Raw genomic sequence first — 25844 nt, 5'->3', positions numbered from 1 at the left:
GCGCTGAAATGCATGTAGGTTGCTCTGAAAGTAATGCCTCCTATTTATCATCTCTGTGGTAATGACAACCAGTAGAAAGGGCACAATAACACTATGATTTGGTAAATTCTCAGCTAAAAAATGCTACTTTTCAACACAGGTTCCACCATGAGCTATGAAATGTATCACCCTCCCCTCACTGTGCTCACATCCACTGTTCAGTCCCCATAAATGTTAAACAAGCATCAATGACTGACAGTGGGTGCCATTTTTTCTACATGTTTAACCTTTAATGTCATAGTCCCAGCACCTGCTCCTGACATTGTGGGTCACCGTCATAAAATAGGAGGCATTATTTTCGGAGCAGCCATTAGATTTTCTGATTAGGAAGATGCTTTCTACATTTAATTTGAACTGGAGATTTTTGTCTTCTCTTAAGCTTAAAAACTTTCCCATCTCCTTTCAGAGATAAAAGATGTTCTGAGTATCCACATAATTCATCCTGCAGCAGAGGTCTCCCTTCACGGGGAGATAAAAGTTTGCACGCACATTAGCACTTGGAGGTGTCAGATGATGATGTTATGCAAGGGAAACATGAGAAGAAGGGTCAGAAGGAAAGGTTGAACAGCGTTAAACAATTAGTAGCCTGGAATGGCATTTGCCTTCCCTCTTTCTTCTGCAGAAATTGGTCTCTGCTGGAAATGAGGTTAATGGCCTTCTCCACACAGCAGGGAGCTCAGACACGACCTGCCTTCCCCAAGTTCTGGGATCACAGTAACTGCAATTGTAAACAGTCTTGTTTATCTCACTATATTGGAAGTGGACTTTTACAGCTGTGATACAGAACTCTTCATTATAAAGTCATTAGTTTTTTCAAGGAGCGATGAGTGCACGTGAAATCCTCCCTCAGATATCTGCCCTGCTGCACCTCAGATCATTATTCTGATCCACCAGTCCAACAGTGGGATATCCCCTCTGTGGGATAAAAGCTGTAAGTTATCAAATGCTTGTGAAGGGCACATGGTTCTCCTACTGCCTCCATAACTCTGAGTGTTTCACTGTCCTGTGAGAAGCCAGGAGACGGACTTGATGATCTATGCAGGTCCCTTCCGACTCAAGATATTGTGATTCCATGATCCCATGATTCCATGACTCTGATTCTTTAACTTTATGACTCTTTGATTCTATGGAAGTTGCTTTCAGGATTTTTCTACTTGATTTCCCACTTTGGGACTCAAAATACCTTCAAGATGCACAATGAGACCCATGGAGTGGTTTTGATTATCCACTGGTAATTGACTGCTCATTTATTATTGAAATAATTCATTATTCCCTTAATTTCATTAGACAACCCTCAGCTAAAATAAAGACAAAGTAAAAAGACAACCAATCATGTTTGCACGCAACCTGTAGTCATGTTTGCATGCAAATTGTAGTATGCAAAAGGGAAAATAAGAAACTCATTCACAACTTCCCATCTGTAGACATATACAGCAGTAGACAGCACAAATACAAAACACACCATTTGAGCTACCATGAAGAAAATCATCCCAGCTAAACCCAGAGCGGATCCAATCCTCTTTCCTTCTGTGGTTTTGCACTGTTGATACAGGCTCTCTTTGCTTATGGTATAGTTTTGCATGGGTAGGATACTCATCCATCATGTGAAGCTGTGCAAAAAGTGATTTATTCTGAATTCAATCAACGCTCACTTCTACATATATGTATATGGTGGCAGACCTATTATCTCTTCCAGTCTGTGAAGCTGTTGAAATCATGAAGCCATGAAACCAGCTACAAAGTAGAAAGAGGTGGAAGAATTGTGTGTTTGTTGGGGGGAAGGGATGGCTTGAGGTGGAGATTGGAAAGGAAACCAACATGAAGCCATGCTTCAAGATCACAGTGCATCTTGCAGGGCCTTGAGCCCTTCTGACAGGGGTCTCTCGAGTAGCTGAGATCTGGAATTTGCTCACTCTTCGACTTGTAAAGAACGAGTTCCTTCCTCGTAGGCATTAAGACTGGCTGGCATTTTATTTGTATACCAGAATGCAGTGTTTGTCAGTTGATATTCTGGGTGTAGACTGAATTATCCAGCAAAAGCCTTCATTAAATCCTTATTAAAGCAGAGCTTGGGCTGAAAGAGCAGGGAGCGATTGTGGAGGGTTCAAACCAACCATGAGATGTAGATACATGTGCAAAAAAAAAAAAAAAAAAAAAATATATATATATATATATATAATAAAATTTGAAGTGAATACTATATATCCCAAAAATCCACCCAACACCAGAGAAGAAAAGAGGTTAAAACACTTCAGATTGCCTCAAATTTTGCCAAAAGGGATGGGAAGAATTTTTGCGACTCTATTTCCAACTTAGGCTACCTCTAAAGACAAACTCACATGTTCTGCAGTGTTTTATGCCTGAGAAAATAGTCCAGCTCTGAATACAAACAAGAGACACTTATCTAGATGTTTAGTTTTCAGACTTCCCACTTTGAAGTGGGAAGGCAATTTGAATGTCTATGTCTGTGACTATTCGAATGACAGTGAAGGACATATTTGAATGTCTTTCAAATGTAACCTCAACTGAATGACTTGGTTTTATTGTACTTGTTCTGAGGCAATTATCCCATCATAGAATAATTACAGCATCCTTGTAAGACTGGTTTGAGAACAACACTCAAGGAAGTGTTGTGAATGATTCGCTCTCAAACAAAGGTGTTGTATCAAGTGTGATTTGGAGTCTGTGTGAGCCAAAACTATTGGGTATTTCCATTTAACACCTTGCACTGGAATGATTTTGCTTACATTTGCAGACAAAACAAAATTATGAGCATATTCCCAAGCAATGTTGGGTCTCCATGTCCTCTCCAGAAGTGTAGAGTTACATCCAGGGCTGGGGAGTCCTGCACAAGCAAGATGTGAACCTGTTAGAGCAAGTCTAGAGGAGGCAACTTGTACTGCAATGACAGCAACATTACAAAACCATGACGTATGGACACCAGAGGATGGTGAGATGTACCTTTCCTTGTCATTTCCCACTCTCTATGTTGGCAGTTCTGGACCTTATCTTGACTAACCTCTCCCATGGAGCAAGTAGGTGATGTGTTCTTGCACAGACTCATATGGCAGGATTGCCACCTGTTGTGTGGCTTTGGTCATTTACACTCTACTATAGTTCAAAAATCCCCTCCATCCTTTCTGTAGACAAAACTGGGGCTCCTCCAGGATCTCATAGACAAGGGCTAGTGGAGATGGTTGGGCCCGAGATACAGAGTCTATGAAGAAAAATGAGGTGAGATGGGCTTTGTCAGCCATGCAAAGAGGAGGGTAACAGGGGTCAAATAGTACAGCCTGTAGGCAGTTACATGTGGGAATGGATCTCACTGCTTTTCAGTGGTGCCAGGAGAATTCTTAGAAACTTTCAGGCTTGTTCTAAAGAACAAAGATGGGATGGAATCCTGTGACTGAATTCAAATTTACAGCTGCACAAAAGCAAAACAACTCAGTACACTTTATAGGTCTTACTGCTTGAACATTGGAGAATGAACCCAAGTAATGTAGAGCCTCATTCATGGCAGTGAAAAGCACCTTGGGGACCACTTTTTGACTGCACCCACAGAATAACAGTGATCACACAGTGTATTCCCATCTTTACTTTTGCTGTACACCATGGAATTACTTTAGTGCATTTCACTCCTTGTTGGAGTAGCACAGTGCTTGCTGTGTTACTGAGCCTGTGGAGTGGAATAGCGGTCTCTCAGTAGGCTGGGATTTCACACATTTATTTTATGTGTTACCCAAAAAATGAAGCTGTGAGTCACAGTAGTGATGATTCATTCCATAACCAGGTTTCGTAAAACTCTTTGCTCAGTGGAGGTTTGGCTACAGTTTTAGTTTCATCTTTGTGGGGCTACACAAGGCACACATTCGCACAATGCTGGGACATCCATTTAGGGCTATTAACCTTAATTTGGGGGTTATTAGTAATGTGAGGAACAAGTATCATGCAGGAGCTTGACTGTTCTGTATAAAAGAAGGCCAGAAAAGTTATTTTTCCTTAGGAAAATGCCCATAGAGAAATGGGGAGCTTATCACTTCAAGCATCAGTTTTAGAGTTGAGACAGGGTGGGTCACTGCACGTGTTGAAGAATGCATTAGAATCATAGAATCATTAAGGTAGGAAAAGACCCGAAGGAAAGGGTAGATGTAGCACTTAGGGATGTGGTTTAGTGGTCAATAATGGTGGTATGTGGATAGTTGAACTGGATGACCTTAGAGGTCTTTTCCAACCATATCTCTGTAATCCTTGGGGATACACACCTACACAGCAGAGGAGCCCTTCTTTGTGGCCTATAGCCAAAAGATAGTTGATAATCAAGTACTCTTTTGCGTACTTTTCCTCCTTCACTGACCTTGAGTTTTATGGCTGGAGTTTATGGAGCTGACGCACGCTAATGTTCTGACAAAGATTTCCTAGCATTATCTTTCTCTGTAAGCACATGTCAGATCTCTTTGACAGAGATAAAGTCTTCAGGACGTATATTTACATCTATTTATGTGAATTTCCAGATTTACATCCACATGCAAAGTATTTTCTTACATTATGCTTGCTGCATTATCTCACACTGGAAGAGGAAAATGGACTTCTATGGAAGTTGAGTCTTACCAGACATATAAGCAAAAGAGCCCTCATGATAAAGCCAGATCCTGTGATTTCTTTGGGGTTGCAAGGGGAAAACACATAGATCTTTCTCTCTTCTCCTCCTGTTGTGGTTTAACCCAGCAGGCTGCCAAGTATCACACAGATGTTCCCTCAATCCCCCACAGTGGGACAGGGGAGAGAACTGGGATAAAAAAAGATAAAACTCAGGGGTTTAGACAAAGGTTGTTTAATAGGACAGAAAACAAGGGGAAAATAATTATAATCATGATGATAAAAGAATATACAAAACAAGTGACACACAGTACAATTACATCTATGAGGCTGTTTCAAAAGCGAGTCTCATTGTCGGACTCTATTCCTTCTGGGGTGCCATGTCACCATAAGACTTGCTTGCCAAGGCCCAGGACAGTGCTTTGGGAAGTGCTGTGGGACGTGGGATATGTTTCCAGCAATCCAGTGGTTGCTTCCCCCACTGTAAGCACGTGGAACTTGCCTTGGTGGGTTTGTGGGAGCGTGATATAATCACTCAGAGGCATTTAATGGTAACTGATGTATAAGTTCCAAAGCAAGAGGAACAGTCTCTTTACATCAGGCACGCCAAGACATAGTTTAGGTATCTCTAAAGGAAATACAAAAGCGGTGCATCATGTCTGCATCCTTATCTCTGGGTATGATCTCACATTACTGGCCTACAGCGAGAATTTGCATTGAGTGTATTGTTTCCACAGCCCAGATTAAATCCTTAAATATATATGAGGAAACCTATACAGCAGCAACCATGACTGATTGTAAGGCCAGGTTTATGTTATTCTGTATGTTTGCCAAGGAACTGAGATTGTCTGAAAAAAGGCAAGGAACCATATTTGCCAATTAGGTTTCTAAGCCTTTAGTGATGGTATCTCTACTTGAAATTAGAGCCGAGGAACTACACACAGAATAAAATCAGGGACAGACAACAAGAGAGACCATATGCAGGGAGATTTACTTTCCAGTCCTCTCTAAGAGGCATCCACTTTCAAGACTGTTTGAGCAAACAAACAGGAGGAGGAGTTCACTCTGCAAGAGCACCCAGCCTCAACCCAGTGATGGTATATGGAGGAATACACACTTTGAGAAGTGCTCGCATGGTGTCCGACTCCATCGCCGTCACAGTGATATGATATCAGCTACCATTGATAACTGGCTATTAATATACACCATCTATCCTGATTGCCTTGACATGGAGTGGTCAGAAAAAGGGAGAAGAGAATGAATTTGTTGCTTTGCAGACTTCTTAGAGGTGCATCTATCCTAAATGGGCGCTTATCCTATTCCCCAGGGGAATGCATTTTCAGTTCCCATCCTCACTCAGGTCCGCAAACACAACAGGTATTTATCTACACAGATACTGTGCCCCAGATACTCAAATACATTTCCACATGTTCCTGAACTTAAATACCACACTCACACACTTAAATATCGCACTCAAATATCACGCTCACACTCTGTACTGAGACACACTGTGTACTGAGATAGTAACAAACTTGATTCCACCTGGAATGTTCAAGTATGTGTTTGTATGACCCTGCTCACAGAAAAACCATATTGCTTCTGGCTCTCCACAATTTACTTGATGTGAACTTGGAAAGAAATGGAATCCCACTTCCCAGGTATGACAAGCAGAGCCTGGTATCATGTTGGCGCCATTTTTTGAGCAAACCCAGTAAAAAAATCTTGGTTGTGGGAGGTGGGCTCATCAACAGCCTTGAAAGAGACACAGGAATTTCCCACCCTTTGATGGTACCAGTCAGTCATCACAAGGGTCATGATACAGGCATTTTAATTGTGAAGACATAAAACCTGCTTGTTTGTTTGTTTGCTTTTATGGCATCCAATCACCATTCATCTACCTCATTTCTACCTGTTTTTTCTGTAGGCATCCTCATTGCTAGCCAATCTGCCATGCAGTGACAGGGACAGCAAACCACTGCAGTCATTTCAGAAGTGAGACACGATGTATTTGTTGGAAATAATAGTCATTTGCTATATTTCCCATTTAAATGGTGTCCAAAAAGCCACATAGAAGGAGAGTCTGGAATGATGCAAATTTGGAGCCACCTCCCAGGAATAGTCAGAAAAGGAGAGGGGACATTTAGCTATAGAATACAGGTTTACGAAGTACACGCACTACATTGTACGTGTTCAACCCCGGTGCATCAAAGCCAGGAGACAAACCCTTGCGATCAAATGGATAAAAATTAAAGAGCTGCCCATTCTGGGTCTCCAGTGAGATGGAGGCAGAGCCCAGATGTAGAACACATGGGAACTCCTTGTCAAAAACAACTTGGAAGACGCGATCTTCCAGATGGTGGAGCTTGATTGTCCGGTATTTCTCAGGGATCAGCTCTTCAGCATGAGGCCCAAACTGCTGCATGACCAGCACCCCACCACGTCCAACTTTGATCTCATAGAAAGTCAGGTTGGAATAGGTATAATAGCCAACAAAAGGGACTGGATTTGGGGGAGGAGTCAGTGTTTTCTCTGCTTCTCTGAATGCAGTCTCCATGGCGGTGATGAGATACCCATATGTCTGGGTCACAAGATCTCCACCCTGAGGCCTGGGCCCGGCCATCAGTACAATGAAGCTCAGGCGGAGCTTGGGGATCAGTGAGAAAGTAGCTGAATAGCCATCAAGGTCTCCATCCTTCCTAATGACGTCATATCCCAATTGCTCATTTATCTCCCAGGGCGTGCCGGTCTTGTTGGCAAAGTATTCAGTGGAGCACTTAAACAGAGGTGTCAGCATTGTCTTCACTGTGTCAGGCTCTAAGAGACGACGGTGATAGGTGCCTAAAAAGACCATTGCCAGCTTGGCAAGGTCAGCAGCTGTAGAGTACATCTGTCCAGATGGCCTGTACCAACCGAGGTCATAGAGAGGGGCTGGCTGCTGGCTGCTATAGAAACCCACCGCCATCTGGGAGCGGATAGGTGGTGTGATGTCAAAGCCAGTGTCCTCCATGCCCAAGCGGTCTAGGATGTTCTCTGAGATCCATCGCTGGTATTGTCCATCAGCTGCATGGTCAGCTAGCACGTGTGCCATCAGTGAGAAGGCCAAATTGCTGTAGTGGCATCTGGAAAGAAAGAAATACAGAATCATAGAATCATTTGAATTGGAAGGGACCCTAGAAGGTCATGTAGGCCTGCATCAGCCTTATTTTAGTGATGCAGCATGGATATGATTTTGCAAGAAACAACGGCTAGGTGTCTCTCCTCTGGGGAAAGATGCTAACTTTATCAGATCACATGCGAAAGAGAGAGTAGTGATGAGGCTGTGATAAAGTGTTCATGCCTTGATTTCTTCTTCATTCAAGAGACAGACATTTCTTTTGTGCACATGAGCTGAGCTGTTTAACTGCTATGTATATAGAGAAAGAAGGCCAAAGACAGAAAACTTTCGGTGAAAACTTATATTTGCATATTCTGACTTATTGTTCATCATTTCTCACCAAAAGAATGCGTTCATTCTTTTCAAGAGCAGAGTCAAGAGGTACAGGTGCTTACTTTAAAGGTCTCAAAATCCCAGATGAGTCTCTGGAGATTTAACGTGGTGCAGTAACTTCAGGACCTAAGCTATCTTAAGATGGTAAAAGCACTTAAAAAGCACTCAGAAGTCTCAAAAGCAGAATCCAGTAATGCTGAGTGATTAAAGACATCAAAGTGTAAGCCTTTAATATCCATAAAGGGCACTGAGTCTTTGCACTTGAATTAAGTTTAATGACATAAAGACATGAACGGGTAATTTTCTTTCAAACGCTTTTTCAAAAATCATGTTTTTAACATATTTGATATTTCTTAAACTGTGTGAAAGCACACATCTTACCAAGGCCTACTGAGGTCATAAATTTGGTACCATTTTAACCAATTCCAGCAAATTTCTCATGACCTATAATTTGCCTCGGGAATAAATCCACATTGGACTAGAAATTTATGTCTGAAATTGACTGAAGTTCACCTTTCCAAGAAAAATATATTATAGTAAAATCACAGAAAATGCTGAAATTAAAGGGACCCACAAGAATCACTGACTCCAACTGCTGGCTCCACACAGGGCCACCCAAAACCCAAACTCTATGTCTGATAGTGATGTCCAAGCCCTCTCATTTGACAAGATCCCTCTTCCCTTGAAGCAGTGAGCAGTTCCTCCTAATTTAGAATCATCCACAAACTTCTGTAGTCTGCATTTGAGTTTTGCATCCAGATAATTTATAAAGGCATTAAAGAGAACTGGCTCCAAAATGGAGCCCAAGGGAAATCCCCTGTAGTGACTGACCACCAGCCTGATGTAACCTCATTTACTATAACCCTTTGAACCTGACCCGTAAGCCAATGTTCTAAGATTACATACTTTGTGTCATCATGAGTCCTCAGGAGCTCCAAGCAAATTATTTAAGAATATAATTTTAAAAAATCTGAAACTTTTTGAAGATTTTTTCCCAGTTAGTCTGGATGTTTTCCCTCACTCACTGTCCAGTGGATCTTGTTGGAGCTTTATGATCCTTGAAGTCCATTCCAACCCAGGCCATTCCATGACTCTATGATTGATGATTGTTCATCTTTTTTAGTGTTTGATTGCAGTTCAAGTAACTGACTTAACACTACACAAATTGCAGCAAGTAACTGATTTAGGGGCATGCAGACTTCTACAGACATAGAGTAAATTTCAGTAGAGCTTTTTGACAGGACAAGGGGAATGAATTTAAACAAAGAGAGATTAGATATCAGGGGGAAGCATGGTGAGGAGTTGGCATAGGCTGTCCAGATTAGATGCCCCATCCCTGGAGGTGTTCAAGGCCAGGCTGAATGCCCTGGGCAGACTGATATGGTGTCTGATGTAGTGGGTGGCTGGCAACCCTGCCCATGGCAGGAGGCTGGAACTAGATGGTCTTTGAAGTCCCTTCCAATCCATGACATTCTATGATTCTATGAAAATAAATGATGGTTAAAATTGACCAGGTTAATGTGCTCGATCTCTGTTGTAAATCATCAGCTTTGACAGTTGAAGGTTCATTGGACCTAAGTACAACAATTTATTTGCCACATCTAGGCTTCTCACTCAAGCTCTGAAGTCCGCCAAAAATAAATAAGTAAATAAAATAAAATAAATCCAAAAATGACTCTTTCCAACCTAAGAGATATATTTAGAAGCATAGACTCATAGACTGGTTTGAGCTGGAAGGGACCCTTCAAAGCCATCTGTTCCAACTCCCTGCAATGAACAGGGACAACCACAGCTCCATCAGTGCTCAGAACCCCGTCAGCCTGACCTTGAATGTCTCAGGGATGGGGCACTCAGCATCTCTCTTTGCAAACTGTGCCAGTGCCTCGCCGCCCTATTTGTAGATGGATGATCTGAAGCTCCCTCTAGGAATAGCAATCTTTTTTCCGTTGGTCATGGACTCAACCCAAAAGCTCTTAAATTAAAATATCTGACCTGGTTCCAGGATCAGCCACCAAGACATCATCCTTCAGGAGAGCCAGAGCTTCTTGTGTGCTGCCCTTCCACAGCAGGCTGGTAGAGCGCAGCCTTCTGGGGAGACCTGTACATGGAAAGACCACTAAGATCATCCAGTCCACCCATCACCACCATGCCCACTAAACCACATCCCTCAGTGTCACGTGGTGGCTTTCATATTGCAGAACCTCCTCCTTCTTGTTTTATTTTAACGGCCAGGGAATATAACAGGTGACCTCAACATTCATTTGATTCTTAGTTGAGCTTTTGAAATTGGGGTTCTGCAGCATTAGATTGTCAGTGTCCAAGTTGGTTGGTGTGCCCTGGTATGCTTTCTATAAGTATTTTTAGGACATATCCTACTATGGGTTGGCTTCAGGTGATGCCCAGCTCTATATTATTGCAATTTGCCTGCAAGTTACTTTAATCAAAGATTCTAATTTGGGTTATTTTATTCTCAACTGGAATAATGCAAAGCATAATGGGAGTGCTGCAGGAAAATCTCAGTACGATCTTTTTGGCAGTAAATTCTGGAATCCCCACGTTGAGTATTAACAGCTCTATTTCAAAGAGGTTAAAGATCTCCTGAGTCCTGTGAGCTCCTTCTACCACAACAGAAGAGTTACACAAGTATGAAAGTAGCAGTAGATTAATAGTCTTCTGCCAGCAAGTACAAAGCTATTAATAGCTCAGGAATCCCAGATCAGGAAGCACACTGACAGCTATATTTAGGTCCACAATCAAGGTCTATCTATTCAAAGCAAAGAGGTTTGGTGCCACTTTGACCCTCACCTCTACTTCTCAGAAAAACGAGAGCACTCCGGGCTGGAGTACAAAAACAGTTATGCAATTTGAAAGTGGTTTCAGGTCAAGCTACTGTGTTGAAAGACATATATTCACTTTGCATAGGAAAAACAATTACCCAACCCACAGTGCTGCTTGGCTCCTTTCCGAGCCTGGAGAAGACTTTCCATTTATCACTGGGAAGTGCAGAGGTGCAGAACCCATGCTGGTAAATGGCTTCAAGAAGAGACTTTCTTATTCCTGGCATCTGATCTGTTCTCTCAATGGCCTCTTTCAGATGGTAGGCAGAGAGTGAGCAGTGTTGTCTCACCTGAGAGCTGGCTGGCCATTCTGCGTAAGGTAACAGGTGATGGCTTAAGTGGTATCGAACCTTTTTCCACAAATATCAGCCCATCTGCTGTATATCTCTGTTCTGATTCCTTGAACCTTCCCAAAGGGTTTTTAATTGCAAAGTTCTGGGCGTAACGTTCCAAAGGGTCATCCAGAGATGTGACTTTCCCTTCCTCCCACATCTTGTACAGCATAAGGGTGGGGAAGATCTTGGAGACGCTGGCGATTCTGTGTAGGAATAAATGTATATAAAAAGTATTAAGGAATTCATGAATCAAAAAGTTAGATGCTCAGTACATGAGAGCACAAAACTGACCTGCTACCTGCAGCTTTGCATACAATACCTCTGGTTAACTCAGGACAGAATGGCTGACACGAAGGAAAGTAGCTTGGGTTAATATCTGTAACTCTGGCCTTTATGGATGCTACACAGTGTTCAGTATCCAGCACTGAGTAATGAGCCTTTCAAATGTGTTTTGGCAAAACAAAAATGTATCTTAAATGATGTCCAAATGATTAAAAGCAACTAGTGCAGCTGACTACAGAACTTTGTTCACTTAGTATTTATGACATCTTTTCTTAATCATTCCTTACTGGACATCACAATAAATTGCAAGTCATTTAATGGTATTTTAAGACTCAAACACCACAAAGATCTGCATTTCATATTCAGATTTGGTATTTAGGTGGCTTCCAAACAGTTAAATTTGGAGAGAGTCCTCTATGCAGGTGTGGTATGGCAATAGGGGCAGGGGGTGGTAAGTTAGTCACAGCTGCTGAAACTTTTCAGGACTGTTTACTCTAAGGATAACATTTGATAGCATGCAGACCACGTGTTTCATGTACAGCACAGTTATTAATCACTGAAAATAGGTCTTTAAGAAAGCAAATACTTCTTGTTTTCTTTTTGTTACGGCTTTTACCACACACTAAGAGCTTTATTCTGCCTTCATCTAAAACACAATAGCCCGTATGGCCTTGGCTTTGTAAGTACTCAGGCCTACTTTATACATTCAGAATACAGTCTTCCAAAACCCTATTGCTTTTTTTATATATATACATATATATGTATCACAGTGTGTCCATACTGTTCACAAAATAAGTGCTAGCTCTCAGTGTTTAGATTTATGCCCCAGACCTCCTCAAAGAACAGGGACTTTCCTATGTGAGGAGCAGAAGCTTTTGTAGGTCTTCAGGATGTTCATAGTAACTCCACTTAAAGTCAGATCAAACTAAAACCTCACCTGTAAATAGTGTACTCATTGGGCACCACTGAGAAGGGATCTGAAGCATTCTTCTTTCCGAAGTTGCCTGTCCAGAGCACAGTGTCATTGTAGATAACGATAGCAGACATGGCGGGGAGGCCAGAGCTATGAATCTTTTGGCGCAGCATCAAGTCTACCTGGAGATTGATAGGAAATGGTGAATTACCAAATCAGGAGCCTTGTAATACATATAACATGCAAAAGGAAGTACTAGATGCAGTCCTGTTTAAAATGTACTCATAGAAACAGTACTGAATACATTGAGGGCTGTGATTTCTCTTCCCTTCCTGTTCTTCTAGGTTTGTATAGACCCAATTAGCCGGTGTGGTCCCCCCACATGCAGAATGTATTGCTTTTTTTTGACTTTTTCAAAGCCATACTTATGTTGGATATAAGGAAAAAGTTATTCTTAGAAAGAGTGGTAAGGCATTGGAAGGGGCTGCCCAGAGAAGTGGTGGAATCCCCATCCCTGGAGGTGCTGATGAAACATGGAGATGCAGCACTGAGGGATGTGGTTAGTGGGCATGGTGAGGGTGGGTTGAGGTTGGATTTGGTGATCTTAGTGGCCTTTTCCAACCTTAATGATTCCATGACTTCAGCATTACACAAGTTATCTTTTGCATAATTAAGACTAAAGAAATGGCCTTCCAACATTAGTGTTTGAGACAAGAATGGCTGAGCCAAGTAATGTCCTCAGAATCTCATCTCTGGATGAGTGGGTAAGGTGGCCAGATAGCCAGCAATGGAAATAACCACCTTGCCCCAAGGCCTCATATACCATTGTGGATATGGTAGCCAAGTAAAGTATCACACCCACTCGAGCTGCAGATGTAGGTAGAAAAGCCAGAATATCTCAGGGAAGGTTTGGAGCTCAGACAGGCTTCAGTGCTGAGATCAGTTCCAAACACTACTCTGGGCTTACCCTCCAACATGACACTGAACATCAGCACTGAGAATGGGGCTTGTTGCCCTTCCTTCCTTGGTTTTCAAAGCAGTGTTTGCACTAATCAGTGTACAGCCCTAGTTCCAGTGGCAGTGCTGGGCATTTCCCATATACCGTCTATCAGGAGGTGGATGCTGAGAGACAGAACCAAGGATCTCATGTTCCATTAAGAAAAGATCTCAGCTGAGATCTTTAATGTGAGTTCAAGTCTCCACAGACCTAGGCAGAACCTGAGAGCATCTGAAGATACAGTCTTTAGGTGATGGTGCCTAAGACCCCTTCCAATACCTGTGCCTTTCTATGTGTTCAGGTTCTCTGTGCTTTATATCATTTTTGAAGCAGGGATAGTTTTCACCACTTGCATCCAGAATACCATTTAGAGTTCTGATTATCTGCATCTCCACAAGTAAGCTACAATAGCTAATACTCAAATAAAAGCAAAAAATTGTGATCACAGCTGTGAGACTGCTTCTGTATAATGATTTCTTGAGCAAGGACTCTGCAGCCTGGAAAAAGAGACAAAGGGAAGCGTGTATTATATGATTGAGGTGCATAAAATCCAGTGTGTCTGGTCAGAGTGTGGCTCAACTGTACATTCAGATGATCTCCACCTCTTCTGTCCCCTATGTTCTTGCTCTAAAATGCTTAGGGTCAAAATGCATATTGGCCCCTTCAGAACAGCAGTCATGAACTACATCTCCCCAGTTCCCCTCTCACAGACCTTCTCCAATGCATCCTTCAAAATGGGGATTGGGTGGTCCAGTGGTACTGGTTCAGGGTAGCGTGGGCACATCTGCACAGATTCTGATCTTACTTCCATCACAGATGGGTCTAGAAAACATTTCAAAGACAATATATGTGATACGTGACTTGAAAAGATATACTGACAAACTTTAACCTCATTGAGCAGTCAGCACTAGCTTTATTTATTGTATCATCCAAAGCTGAAGGACACTTCAGCATAGACACAGGGAGAGAATCTTGAATTGTTTCTGTCTCACATTATATAGGACTTTCAGGGAGCACTGTGCTCTGCTATTGCTCATTCCAATGTGATACAGCAGATGGGACAAACAGAAGCTGCAACAGAATCATAAATTAATTAAGTTTGGAAAAGACCTCTAAGATCATCCAGTTCAACTGTCCTCCAATCACCAGTACTGTCCACCAATAGGCTCCAACTGCCTCTGCAAGCTGGAATAGGAGACTAAGAGGCTGGGACTACAGAAGACTATGGAGTGTGCTTGTCATGGATGTAGACCTGATGGAAGTTCACTGCCAATGTACAGGGGAAGACCTGTGTTTGGTTTCAAGAGCAAAGCTGTCCCATGGATATTGTGACTGCCACTAGAAATCTAACACTGTTAAATGGTTGACACAATACATACATTGCTGTCATGGTTTTATGACTGTTGTAAACCACTGACAATTGCACAAACAAGTTTATCAGCTGTCCTCTGAACTGGCAATATCCTGCATATTCCAGAGATATGTCTTAAATTTGGAGGGCAAGTGAAGATTCAGTGTGAAATGGTGACCCTTCTACTTGGAGCCAATGCTTTCCCAATTGATCCCAAGGTGCTGAGAAACACAGCTCCTTTGCTCTGTAAGCTCTTCATGCTTCTCTGAGCATGAAGCATTAGAAATACAGATGAGAAGATGAATAGCAATACAGAAGCTTCGAGCTGAGTGGGAATGGATGTACAAGAGCCTACAGGCAGCCTCCGATATCCTGCAAAAATAAGTATGTCTGAAATCATTCTAGACATTATTGGTCTATGAAGTACATCTGTCACCCTTATTGTGGATTTCATGCCACCTTTGGGCTACTTAAAACTCTGATCCAGCTACACTGTGTATATTACACCTTTGCACATACAGTGTCTTGAGTCTGTCGCGTTTACAATAATTCAATGAAAGAGAATTCCAGTGTGAACTGGGAACTCATGCCAGTTCAAAGATCTAAGATTACAGGAATTGGAAAGGAAGCAAACCCATAGAGAATGTGAAATAAAATGTCTTTTCCCTTGATATACCAAATAATCTATGTTAAAGATGGGCCAGAATGAGGACCTGGAGAACTACATGCCTGTCAGTTTGACTTTGGTGCTGGGGAATGTTATGGAACAGATCATCTTGAGTGCCATCATGCAGCACATACAGGACAAACAGGTAATCAGGACATTAGACATGGGTTTATGAAAGGTTTGTCCCACTTGACCAACTTGATCTCCTTCTATGAGAAAGTGACCTGCTGAATGGATGAGTGAAAGGCTATGGATGTTCTCTGCCAAGATTTTAAGTAAATCTTTTGCCAGTTTCTCATAGCTTTCTATTGGAGAAACTGGCTGTTTGTGGCTTGGATGGGTAAACACCTCACTGGGTGAAGAACTGGCTGGGTGGCTGGACCCTAAGAGTTGATGTGAATAAAGCTATCCCAGATAAAAGATGGCTCACGGGAGACATTATTGCTCTTTATAACTACTTCAAAGAATGTTGTAGTGAGGTGGGGGTGGTCACTCTCTCCTCCCAAACAACAAGGGACAGAACATAAGGAAACAGACATAAGTTGTGCTGGGTAGGTTTATACTGAATATCAGGAAAAAACTCTTCGCTGAAAGGGTTGTGAAGCATTGGAACATGTTGCCCAGTGAAGTAGTTGAGTCACCATTCCCAGGGGCATTTAAGAGATGTGTTGCTAAGGGGCTTGGTTTAGTGGTGGACATGGCAGTGCTGGGTTTGCAGTTGGACTTGATGATCTTTGAGGATTTTTCCAACATAAATGATTCTGAGATTCTATGAAAGCCAGAAGTATCAGCAAATCCATCAGGAAATGAAGATGTTCCTCCCCACCTCAATTTTCTTTTGTGTATGAGCACCTCTGGACACTGGAAGAATTAAACAGTATCTCCTCAACCCAATTTTCTGTGTTCTTGTACCAGCTAATGTGGTAAAATTGAGTGCAGTCTTCTCAATGGAGTAAGATGTTCACAAGGGAAGAAAGACATTTATTGATCAGCCTTAAGGCTGTCTACTCACTGGGCTCCACCCTGGGGAGGCTGTATTGCCACAGGAAGCAGCCTGTCATAGCAACAGATAGCAGGAAGAAGAAGATGACCAACACATGAATCCACTTCACTTCCATAACAGAGAGCTTGAGGAGGCCTCGACTGCTGGATGCTTGCTGAAAGCACAGAATATATGATCTCAGAGGGGTAAAAGAGAGGGGAAAACAGTCTTGCATAGATTGGATAGGTGAAAAAGGCACATGCAGACAATACAGCTGCTGGAGGGCCATGGACTAAATCCAGTACTCTTATGACCCAGCTAGCCATAGGCACTGCAATAATCAGAACCATTGATGGTTTCTTGACTTTCACTGCAAGACATACTCTCCTCACCTTGTAGGTCCTATTGGTTCTCATGGAAATGTATCACTCACACACTGAGAGCTTGCCTTTTGCCCTTCCTGGAGATGAATCTCACTATGCAAGCTGAAAGGATTCTTTTATAGCTCTCATTTCATCCCTTCTCAACCACCACAACTTATTCCTGGATATATTTTCCAACCCCAGAGTCCAGCATCTGTTCATGGCAGCCACCAGTCTGAGCAGATCCAGCTTTTCTAAATGAAAGATGGAACTTTGCACCATGTAATGCCCTTCTGCTTTGCACCTGCAAGTCTCATTATATCATATACCATCTGCAAGCCTGACATTTACAGAGGCCATGCTTCAGAAAACCAGCTAATGTTTTGGGTTGATGCAGATCTCTCAACACTGGAGGCCATCCAGGTTGGTAATACAACTATACAAATGTTATACAGAAATAAGGAACAGATGACAAATGATTAGGTCCATAAGCATGAGCTCTGCTCTTGCACTGACTATAAGAAGTAAACAGAGTGCTTCAGAAAGTTTGGCAATTAATGTTCTATAACATACAGCCTGCAGTTTGCATCCAGTATGGTCTACACCACAAAGCTGTTTCAGGTTGTCTGGACACAGCTGTAGTATAGATGGACTAAAATAATCCCTACAGATTTCCACATGGCCTTTTTCCTTTCTTCCCCCCCGCCCTCCCCCCCTCTTTTGGGGTTAAAGGATAGTATAGAAGATTTGGGGCATCTCATCCCTGCTGAAACTCTGGGCTGCAATTCTGAGTTGCAAATCTGATGCCCTTTAGTCACATAGATTTCTGAAGCTGAAACATGCTCCAGATTGTTCCATAACATCATTAAGACTTCAACGATGGCTTCAGATACAGTTCCCTACAGACCCATTCTCAGGCCCAAACCTAGCACAGGAAACATGCAACCCATATTCTGTCTATTAGACTAAATCCCATGTTCCTAGAGATGGGAATACCTCTGGGGCACCTTTTAGTTATATACAAACAATCTCTTATAGTGCCTTATTAGGCACCGAGGAAAAACCCATATACTGAATTCTCTTTAATCATCCCCACAATGGCAGGCTTCAGTTTATATTGACAGACATTTCCTAGAGCTATAATGAGATTATCGAATCATAGAATAGGTTGGAGGGGGCCTTACACCCTATCCAGTTCTAACCCCCTGTTATGGGCTGGTTGCCCCCTGCCCCAATTAGGCTGCCCAGGGCCCCATTCAACCTGGCCTTGCAGTAAGGAGTGGTACGAGGCCCTCTTTGCCTTCTTGAATTAATTTCCATCATAATAAGCTGACAACCATCAAGCCACAGTTTCTCTGACCACTTTCCTTGTTTCACTGAGAAGCTGATTCCTGCACCTCTAAGAGCTCAGTGAAAGAACAAGATTTTCTGATATACACATTGGACACATCTCACAAACCCCAAACTCCCCAGACCACTGAGGGCTGTTTTTGCATCTCACATTACTGAATAACCCACATTGCTAGTAGCACAGACAAAGCAAGGCAGGGTAAGGGGGGCTACCAAGCACTTAGGCACATAGGAATGAATACAAACACACATGGGGAACAAGCGCACACAGCTTCTGCATACTACATCTTCTCACTGAGCTCATGATGGAGGGGAAGGAGTGGGAGTTTCACATACACATTTAGGTACACCATTCTGACCTCTCCCCGTACTCATCCAATCCCAGCACATACCATCACCAGAAGCTGTCTCAGTCCCAGAGGACATTGTCAGGCATCTCAGTGTGTGCGTGCCATAACAAATCCAGGCTGTCTGACCTCAGCCCCAGTAAGGGTGGAGCACAGTTCTTAGCCATGCTCCTAAATGTAGCTGCTTGTCACAGGAAGGCGCTTCTCAGTTACTCCAGCTGAATGGTCTTTCGTCCTTAATAGTTCTGCTCCAAGTTTCCCTGTCCATTTTACCCATGCAGGCCCTCCAGAAAGTGCTGCTGATCTCCCCTGGGCAAGGAGATTAAGTGACAGGGACAGAATGGATTTTTCTCTCAGGAAAGTGCCTGAGAGACTGAATGTTAATTCTCCCTAATGCTTCTCTGCCACGTGTGTGAATCACAGCTGAAAGCATGAGGGCTTCACGAACTATTTATAGCAGCTTCATCTCCTTCTGACATCTGAACAGGAGGCGATTAACTCATGAGATGGGCAGCCCCTGTGTGCCTCCAGCCAGCCATCCTCGGGCAGGTTTGGGAGGGGGTGGTGAGGGCTGTTTGAACGAAGGGGAGGTGGGGAAGCTTAAAGCATGCTCTGTGCTTAATCCTGTGCAGACAGCCTTCTGGAGTTCCCCTGCGCTGATAGCCAAGAGTCATTCCCAGCTAACAGGATCGCTATATATGGATGTGGCTGGTGTTTTCCTCCCTGGTAGCTGCTGGAGGATGTGAAGGAAAGGGGGAGATTTTGATTTGAATGGAACAAAGCCTTACCCGCAGCTGTAACCCCTCCATGGCTGCTGAGAATTCTCTTCTCATCCCTTGTGCTGTCTGTCTCCATAAACAAAAAGCTCACAAAACCCTCTGATAAAGGAAAAAAATAATTAAACAAAATTACACTAGTGCAGGAGATTAATACATACACACACACAGATATATATATATACACAAAAGAGTAGGAACCAGGAGGGAAGTCAAGACAGAGACCAGTCTTCTGCTAACACAGAGTAACAAAGCTCAGACCAGCAGAGCAGCAGGGATGGACTGGTTATGTATAGGGAAAGAAACCAATGTCCCAATGTCTAGCCCACAGTAATGCCTTTCCTCCTTCTCGTTCCCATTCCCAGGACCATGTATTCAAAGCAAGAGCTGGACTCAAACTCTGGGACTTGTCAGTGCCCACAAGCACCCTCATCCCACCTCCTGAATGCAAGGAATTCATAGAATCACAGAATCATTAAGGTTGAAAAAGATCACTAAGATCAACTTGAGCCTCCCCTGGCACAACTTGAGGCCATCACCTCTCAACCTGTATCTGTTACCTGGGAGAAGCAGCCAACCCTCACTTCACCACAACCTCATTTCAGGAACTGTAGAGCGCAATGAGGTCTCCACTGAGCATTCTGCAAGGGGAGCTCTGCAACTTTCAGGACTGACCCATTCCATCATGCCTGCTCAATAGGGTCCTCACAGTGATCTACATTCTCAGCCTTGCTCTGTCTATGTATCCAGTCCATAAAGACTTGAAGCCCCTTATTAGTCTTGGGAATCAGACACAACCAAGAAGAGCTATCACAGACATTTAGAAGAGCTGAAATACTTGCATGGGAGGAAAACTCCCTTTTGCATTCCTAACCATCTACAGCAAAAACAAACCCATAGTGAGAGCTCTTACCAGCCTTGCTGCTGCCTTCCAGGTTCCAGTGCTGATGAATTTGGGACTGTTCTGGAATTGCAGATGTTAAGAACATCTGAAGCACTAATCCCAACAATCAGCCTCTCTGAGCACAGATTATTTATTGGCCGTGCTTCACCCCTCCTCAAGCAATGTAGCATCTGTCCAGAGCTGCAGCCAAAAGGGAGTATTATTGGTGATTTCGGGGCTCACACAGCAAAGCAGAGTGCAAAACTGTGCTGAACAGGTGAGATGGAGGGGTGCAGAGAAGTAGTTACACTCTGTAAGCAATGCACTGCCATTATCATGTAAAAGTGCATTATACGTACACTGCACGTAACTGACAGCCCACAGAAGATTCTATCTTTCAGAATACCTGTTAAGACAAAGTGATGTGGCCCCAGGCCTTGAAGGTCAGCGCGTAAATAGCTTTGACCTGGAAGCACCCAGGAGAGCTGTTAGATCTTAGGGAATGTTTTATATCAAACTGCCGTCCAAAGGCTTTTTAGGCCTCTCCAGCTCCTGAACTGCAATACAGATCTATGCAAAGAATCTGCATGGTCATTAGTGCAGATTTTCTTGTTGGGGTACTAAGTTGTCTTTGTAAGGATTTATGAGTGCATGCAGTAGTTCTGAGGAGATAGAGTGTTCCAGAATAGCTAAGTTACGGCATGTAGGATAGGGAGTTAGTGGGCGGGGGGATTAGGTAGGTGTGTATATGGGTCCTCTCGTGTGCATCGCGTTTTGGGTAGTGGATGTACACGTCTGCATGGGAATTAGGATGGTATATAAGGAGTGTGACGCAGAGATGTCATGGCATCCATGAATATGTCACTCTCACCCGGATGGTCGAGGTCTCAGGATAAGTTGGGTTAACTGGTGGTTATGTCAATTTCCTAAAGGACTGCTCAGCTTGGACCCTCCGCTGTCCTGGGAGGAAGCTGCAGGCACCGTCAGGACCTGCAGGCCACCACAGTAGAGCTGCAGGCTGCCATGGGGCCTTCCCTTCACCTCTTTTGCTCCTTTTGGAGCATATTCACCTCTTTTGCTCCTTTTTGCTCATCCTTTTGCGCTGTATTCGAGCAGGCAGGGCTGGATTCAGGCAGGCCCTGAGCCAGCCCTGTCAGCTCGGCCTGCATCTCCACACCGGGGCCTAGCATTGGGATGGGCCGGAGGGAGAGCTCTGTGCGGCCTATGCCAGGCAGCATACACACACAGAGCCTGGAAGCACCCAGGAGAGCTGTTAGATCTTAGGGAATGATTTATATAAAACTGCAGTCCAAACGCTTTGTAGGCCTCTCCAGCTCCTGAGCTGCAATACAGATCTATGCAAAGGATCTGCATGGTCAGCACCATGATAAAGCACATCCCCATAGATACTTCCCACCCGCAGTATCAGGCTGGACACTCATACATTTCCTTCTTCTGGAATCTCAATCTTCTCCTTTTCAAGTTTCTCATCCTCATTTAGCTCCCTAAATGTGGGGAATGTGATGTACCATGTTCCAATGGGAATATGCAGAAAGCTTTGCTTGTGAGGGGCTACAAAGGTGGTTCCTGTAGTCCACAGGGCTTGCTCTGTGCTGGTTCCATAATGGACAGCCCAAGCCAACAGTAGAACCAGTCTGTGAAGCTGGTAATACCTCTGTGAAAACTTGTTTGGGCAAAAATGCCACAGGGAGAGAGGACACAGGAATCATACTAGAAGGAAATGATGTGTGGCAGTGCAGATATCCTCAAGAGCACATGGAGGATCTTTGCCGGACAGATGGATATTCTTGAAGGAAGTATAACAAATGAAATACCTACATGGATTTACCTAAGGGACTGCTCAGCTTTGCCCCTCCACTGTCCTGGGAGGAGCTGCAGGCCATGACGATGGAGCTGCAGGCCACCACGATGGAGCTGCAGGCTGCCATGGGCCTTCCCTCCACCTCCTGTGCTCTGGGCTCTACAACCCAAGTAAATGTGGTCAGCCAGAGCCCACACATCCCTTCCTAGGGTGCCTCTTGTCCCCTAGTCTGTACACAGAGCCAGGGCTAGACCATCCTAGGGGAAGAACTCAGCACTTGCACTTGTTAAAGTTGATGTGGTTGGAGACTGCCAGACTCTCTGATTTGTAAAGCCTTCAGCCGAAGGCCTTGCTTCCCTCAAGGGACTCCATAGTTCCTCGATTCATACTGTCCTTGCAGGACCTAGCAGACTGCCCTTCCCAAAGACCTGCAGGTGAACATGGCACAAGACAAGCGATGACAAACCCCCAACTTATAAGGTGTTCCAATGATCTTTATTTGGCTCTGCTTTGCTGTTACAGCAGAGGCAATGATGGTAATAAGGGAGTTATCTACAGTATCAATATGGCTCCTCTCAGCCCCGGTACTGCCAATCTTGGGGCTTCAATTTCATGGCCATGGTGTGAGTGGGCACAGTATGAGCTGGTTGCACTGCGCCCGCCTGATGGTCTCTCAATTGCCCTTGTGTTTTTCATTGGCTTCATGGAGCTCCATCTTCTTCACAAAGCTGTAAGGGGAGAAGCAAAGATGTGCACTTGGAATCACAAAGAAGAAGGCAGAGATATCCTGCTCACCCTTAGCAGAGTATGAGGGACCAGCTGCATTGCTGTGACACACGTGAAGCTCATCAACCCAGGGCTGGGATGTAGGACCAGGTAGGGACGGGTCCTCCAGGCAAGATGCCTCGGTGTCCTTACCATCCCAGGGGTGGGATGGTCTCCATGGAGTGGAAAGGCAGAGCCAAATCCCAGCAGCACCCACCCACCCTCTGACCCCAAGTCCTGCCTTCTCGCATCTCCTGAACTGGAAGGCAGCTCTGGCTCAAGGGCACAGCCTCAGGAGCATGCTGCTTTCTATGGCACCAGGCTCTAAGGGTAAGGCAGTCCCTCCCAGCTCTGCTGGCAGGGCGAGGGAGGCACTGGCCACTGCAGGAAAATCCTGTTGCTGCTGCAGATATTTACCTGATGTACTCCTTTGGTCGGCCAGCATGGAGCCAGTTTTGCTCCACCTTCTTCCTCCATCCTTCCCGGTTCACCTTGTATGACTCCAAGGTGGACAGGACATGTCTCGCCCACAGTGACTGGTGACTGCAACAGCAGAGAGAAACTCCTGTTCACACCATGTTTGAGATGCAGCCTTCCCCAGTACCTGCCCACTGCCACCTCTGCACCCCATGCTGCCTTGGAGCCCCAGCACCCGTCATGGTGGGATGAGCTTCATGCTCCCCTGACCCCACACTTGGTCATTCTCAGCCCGTGGCTTCTGCCAAGCCTTGCTGGGAGCTGCTGCACACTTACTTGGGCGCTGCCATGTGTGCTGGAGGGGCCACTGTCCTCTTCTCTGCTTGAGGAAGCTGGCACGTAATCTCCTCACTAGATTTCTTGCTGGAGATTTTTACTGGTCGCGGTTTCTCCCTCTCCTGTGTGGTGCTCTTAGGAGAGGTGAACCGCTGCTGGACTTGGGGTGTTGTGAAGTGCGTCCTTGCCTGTGTGAGAAGTAGAGGCAGATGGGAGCCCACATCACCATAAGGAAACCAAGTGCCACAATAACAGAGGGGATGAACTGGTCAGGAGGGCTCTCCTGGGATTCCCTCTCCATAGAGCTGTGTTTCTTGACCCATCACCCCAGTGCAAGTACCTGTGATGTTCCCAGCTGTCCAAGCAAAGGAGGAAGCTTGACTTCTTCCTTCCTCTCCTTCATCTCCGGGCGTCTCTCTGCCCGTCTCATTCCAATAGGCGGCAGCACACTGCAAGCAACACAGGGAGTTTGTTGGAGAGCAGCAGGAGCCTGGAGGGAGCTCAACGTGCCCAAGGGCCGAGGCAGGGGCTCCTCGCAGACAAGTGGTAGCTCAGGGGGTCACGCTATCAGTTCCCAAAGCTCTTACCATACAGGCTCCTTATAGGTCCCATCTTCTGCCAGCAGGTCACGTATCCAGATGGGTGGAATGTGGCCAGTGAGGAACTGGCGTTCTCGATACTCTGGAAGCACAAAGCAAAGAAGCTGATCACAGCTGCATCTCAGACACTGACCACAGCACAGCCATGCCAGATGCACGTGCATCTGCTGCTGCTCTCTGGCCTGGCCCCTTATCTCTTAAGGCTGGGCATCCTAGGGGGGACACCGTGCTCTCCAACTACCACTCGTTCCCAGCTCTCCATTTCCAAAGGCCCTGCTGATCCCCTCAGCAGTTCCTGAACCCATTGCTTCCATGGGTCCCCTTTGGGAAAGGAGGTGATCTGCGACATACTGCCATGTTGGAGAATCACTGGCATGAGCAGCGTGGAGTCAGAGGCACGGTAACACAATCTTGCTTTTCTATGTTACATCAACATGGTAGCACGGTACCTTTTTGCTCTGCGACATCTTCCTTTACAAATTTTGGCACCTCAACCTTGGGACAAAAGCTGCAAATAAAGGAGAGGCAGCGGTTACACGAAGGGACAAGTGTAGTCCTCTGCAGCCTCTGGGACGAAGCTGCTCACAGAGCTGCTCCAGACTGGGACTGCTGACTCTTGTCTTCAGTTTTGTGAAGCAGAATATACAACCAGGTAGTATTGGAAACAAAGCTCAGATGGAAAATGTCAGCATCTTGGCTTTGGTTTGTTGCTTGTTTGTGCTTTTCTGCCTCGCCCAATTGGAAAGGGAGGGAGCAGAAGCAGCTTTATGGAAAATGGACCTTCCTCAGAGTCGCTCTCACAGAGGGAGGAATGGAAGGAGGAAGAAGAGCCCCCATCCCAGAGAAGCTGCAGTGGCCAGGGGCTGCAAGGAGAATCACTACTTTGACTCTGTGCGTGCACACCAACTCATGAGACTGGGCCTGGCAACAAGAGCTTGGACACCTCTGGGCACTCTGGGCTACAGAAGCAAAGATCATTACCTTGGAGGTACATAGACCTTCCTCTGATTCATTTTAGTTGAGTTTTAGTTTAGATTCAGTTCAGTTGGCCCTTTGCAGGCTTAGATCAAGAGTGTCAGGCTTGTGATCTGCAAGAAGGACACAGAAGTGAGAGGGGATCTCCAGCAAGAAAGCCATCGCTGCTCACAAGGGCGGCCGGCCTTCCCATCACCCACAGCCCAGGCTCCCTCCCCACAGCCTTCAGTGCCTCCATGTCCTGCCCTGAGGCGCTGCCCAGAGCTGGTCTGCAACCAAGGGAAGAGTCCAAATCTTCTTACCAACCACCGAGATCCTGCACTCGTCCTCTGCACGTCTCCAAACACACCCAGCACTATCGCACTGCTTGCCTTTGCCTTCACCTCCTCGCTGCAGAGCAGCTGCTGAGAGAAGAGCGCTGGCGAGAGCAGCAACTCGCGTCTGGGTTCACCTCCACCTCTCAGGGAAGTGTGAGGTGGGAGCTGTGGGGCAGGGCAGGGATCAGGGTGAGCTGTGCTGCCCCATTGTGAATCCAGCCCATGTCACAAAGGGGCTGCAGGGCCCCACGCTGCCCACGTCACCATCCTGCCAGGCTTCTTGCTACCTGGGTAGGGGGCTGTGCTGGGCATGGTGGGGTCTTCCCCCACCCTGCCACTGTCTGCTGTGCAAGGAAAGCCAAAGCATCGTGCAGATCTACTATGGGTCCTCACGTCAGCCATGTACGCA

The 25844-nt window shown here is 45.0% G+C and overlaps 2 protein-coding genes across 4 annotated transcripts; both read right to left on the bottom strand.

Moving 5' to 3' along the window:
* Positions 1-4863: 4863 nt before the first annotated feature.
* On the bottom strand, positions 4864-20323 carry LACTBL1 (lactamase beta like 1). Of its 2 annotated transcripts, XM_085509724.1 has the most exons (8): positions 20235-20323; positions 19334-19423; positions 16517-16661; positions 14199-14308; positions 12514-12671; positions 11250-11497; positions 10115-10220; positions 4864-7754 (listed from the first exon to the last, which is right to left on the bottom strand). In XM_085509724.1, exons 2-8 carry the CDS (start codon positions 19376-19378, stop codon positions 6776-6778), a joined length of 1791 nt encoding a protein of 596 aa, XP_085365850.1. In that variant the 5' UTR covers positions 19379-19423; positions 20235-20323; the 3' UTR covers positions 4864-6775. The 2 variants fall into 2 exon arrangements, with proteins under 2 accessions (XP_085365850.1, XP_015738321.2); XM_015882835.3 differs by lacking the exons at positions 19334-19423; positions 20235-20323 and adding an exon at positions 18591-18959.
* Positions 20324-22504: 2181 nt separating this feature from the next.
* On the bottom strand, positions 22505-25685 carry LOC107323298 (uncharacterized). Of its 2 annotated transcripts, XM_015882219.3 has the most exons (8): positions 25421-25685; positions 25125-25231; positions 24593-24651; positions 24132-24225; positions 23885-23993; positions 23545-23732; positions 23209-23334; positions 22505-22754 (listed from the first exon to the last, which is right to left on the bottom strand). In XM_015882219.3, the coding sequence occupies exons 2-8, from the start codon at positions 25154-25156 to the stop codon at positions 22700-22702; spliced, it is 663 nt and encodes a 220-aa protein (XP_015737705.2). In that variant the 5' UTR covers positions 25157-25231; positions 25421-25685; the 3' UTR covers positions 22505-22699. The 2 variants fall into 2 exon arrangements, with proteins under 2 accessions (XP_015737705.2, XP_085365849.1); XM_085509723.1 differs by lacking the exon at positions 25421-25685 and having other exon boundaries at positions 22527-22754; positions 25125-25239.
* Positions 25686-25844: the final 159 nt, after the last annotated feature.

This window comes from Coturnix japonica, chromosome 9 (genome assembly GCF_054131305.1).
Source record: "Coturnix japonica strain WE chromosome 9, WE-NBRP24, whole genome shotgun sequence".
NCBI classification, from domain to species: domain Eukaryota; kingdom Metazoa; phylum Chordata; class Aves; order Galliformes; family Phasianidae; genus Coturnix; species Coturnix japonica.
Note: the sequence above shows the minus strand (reverse complement) of the source record. Positions and strands in the feature narration are given on the sequence as shown.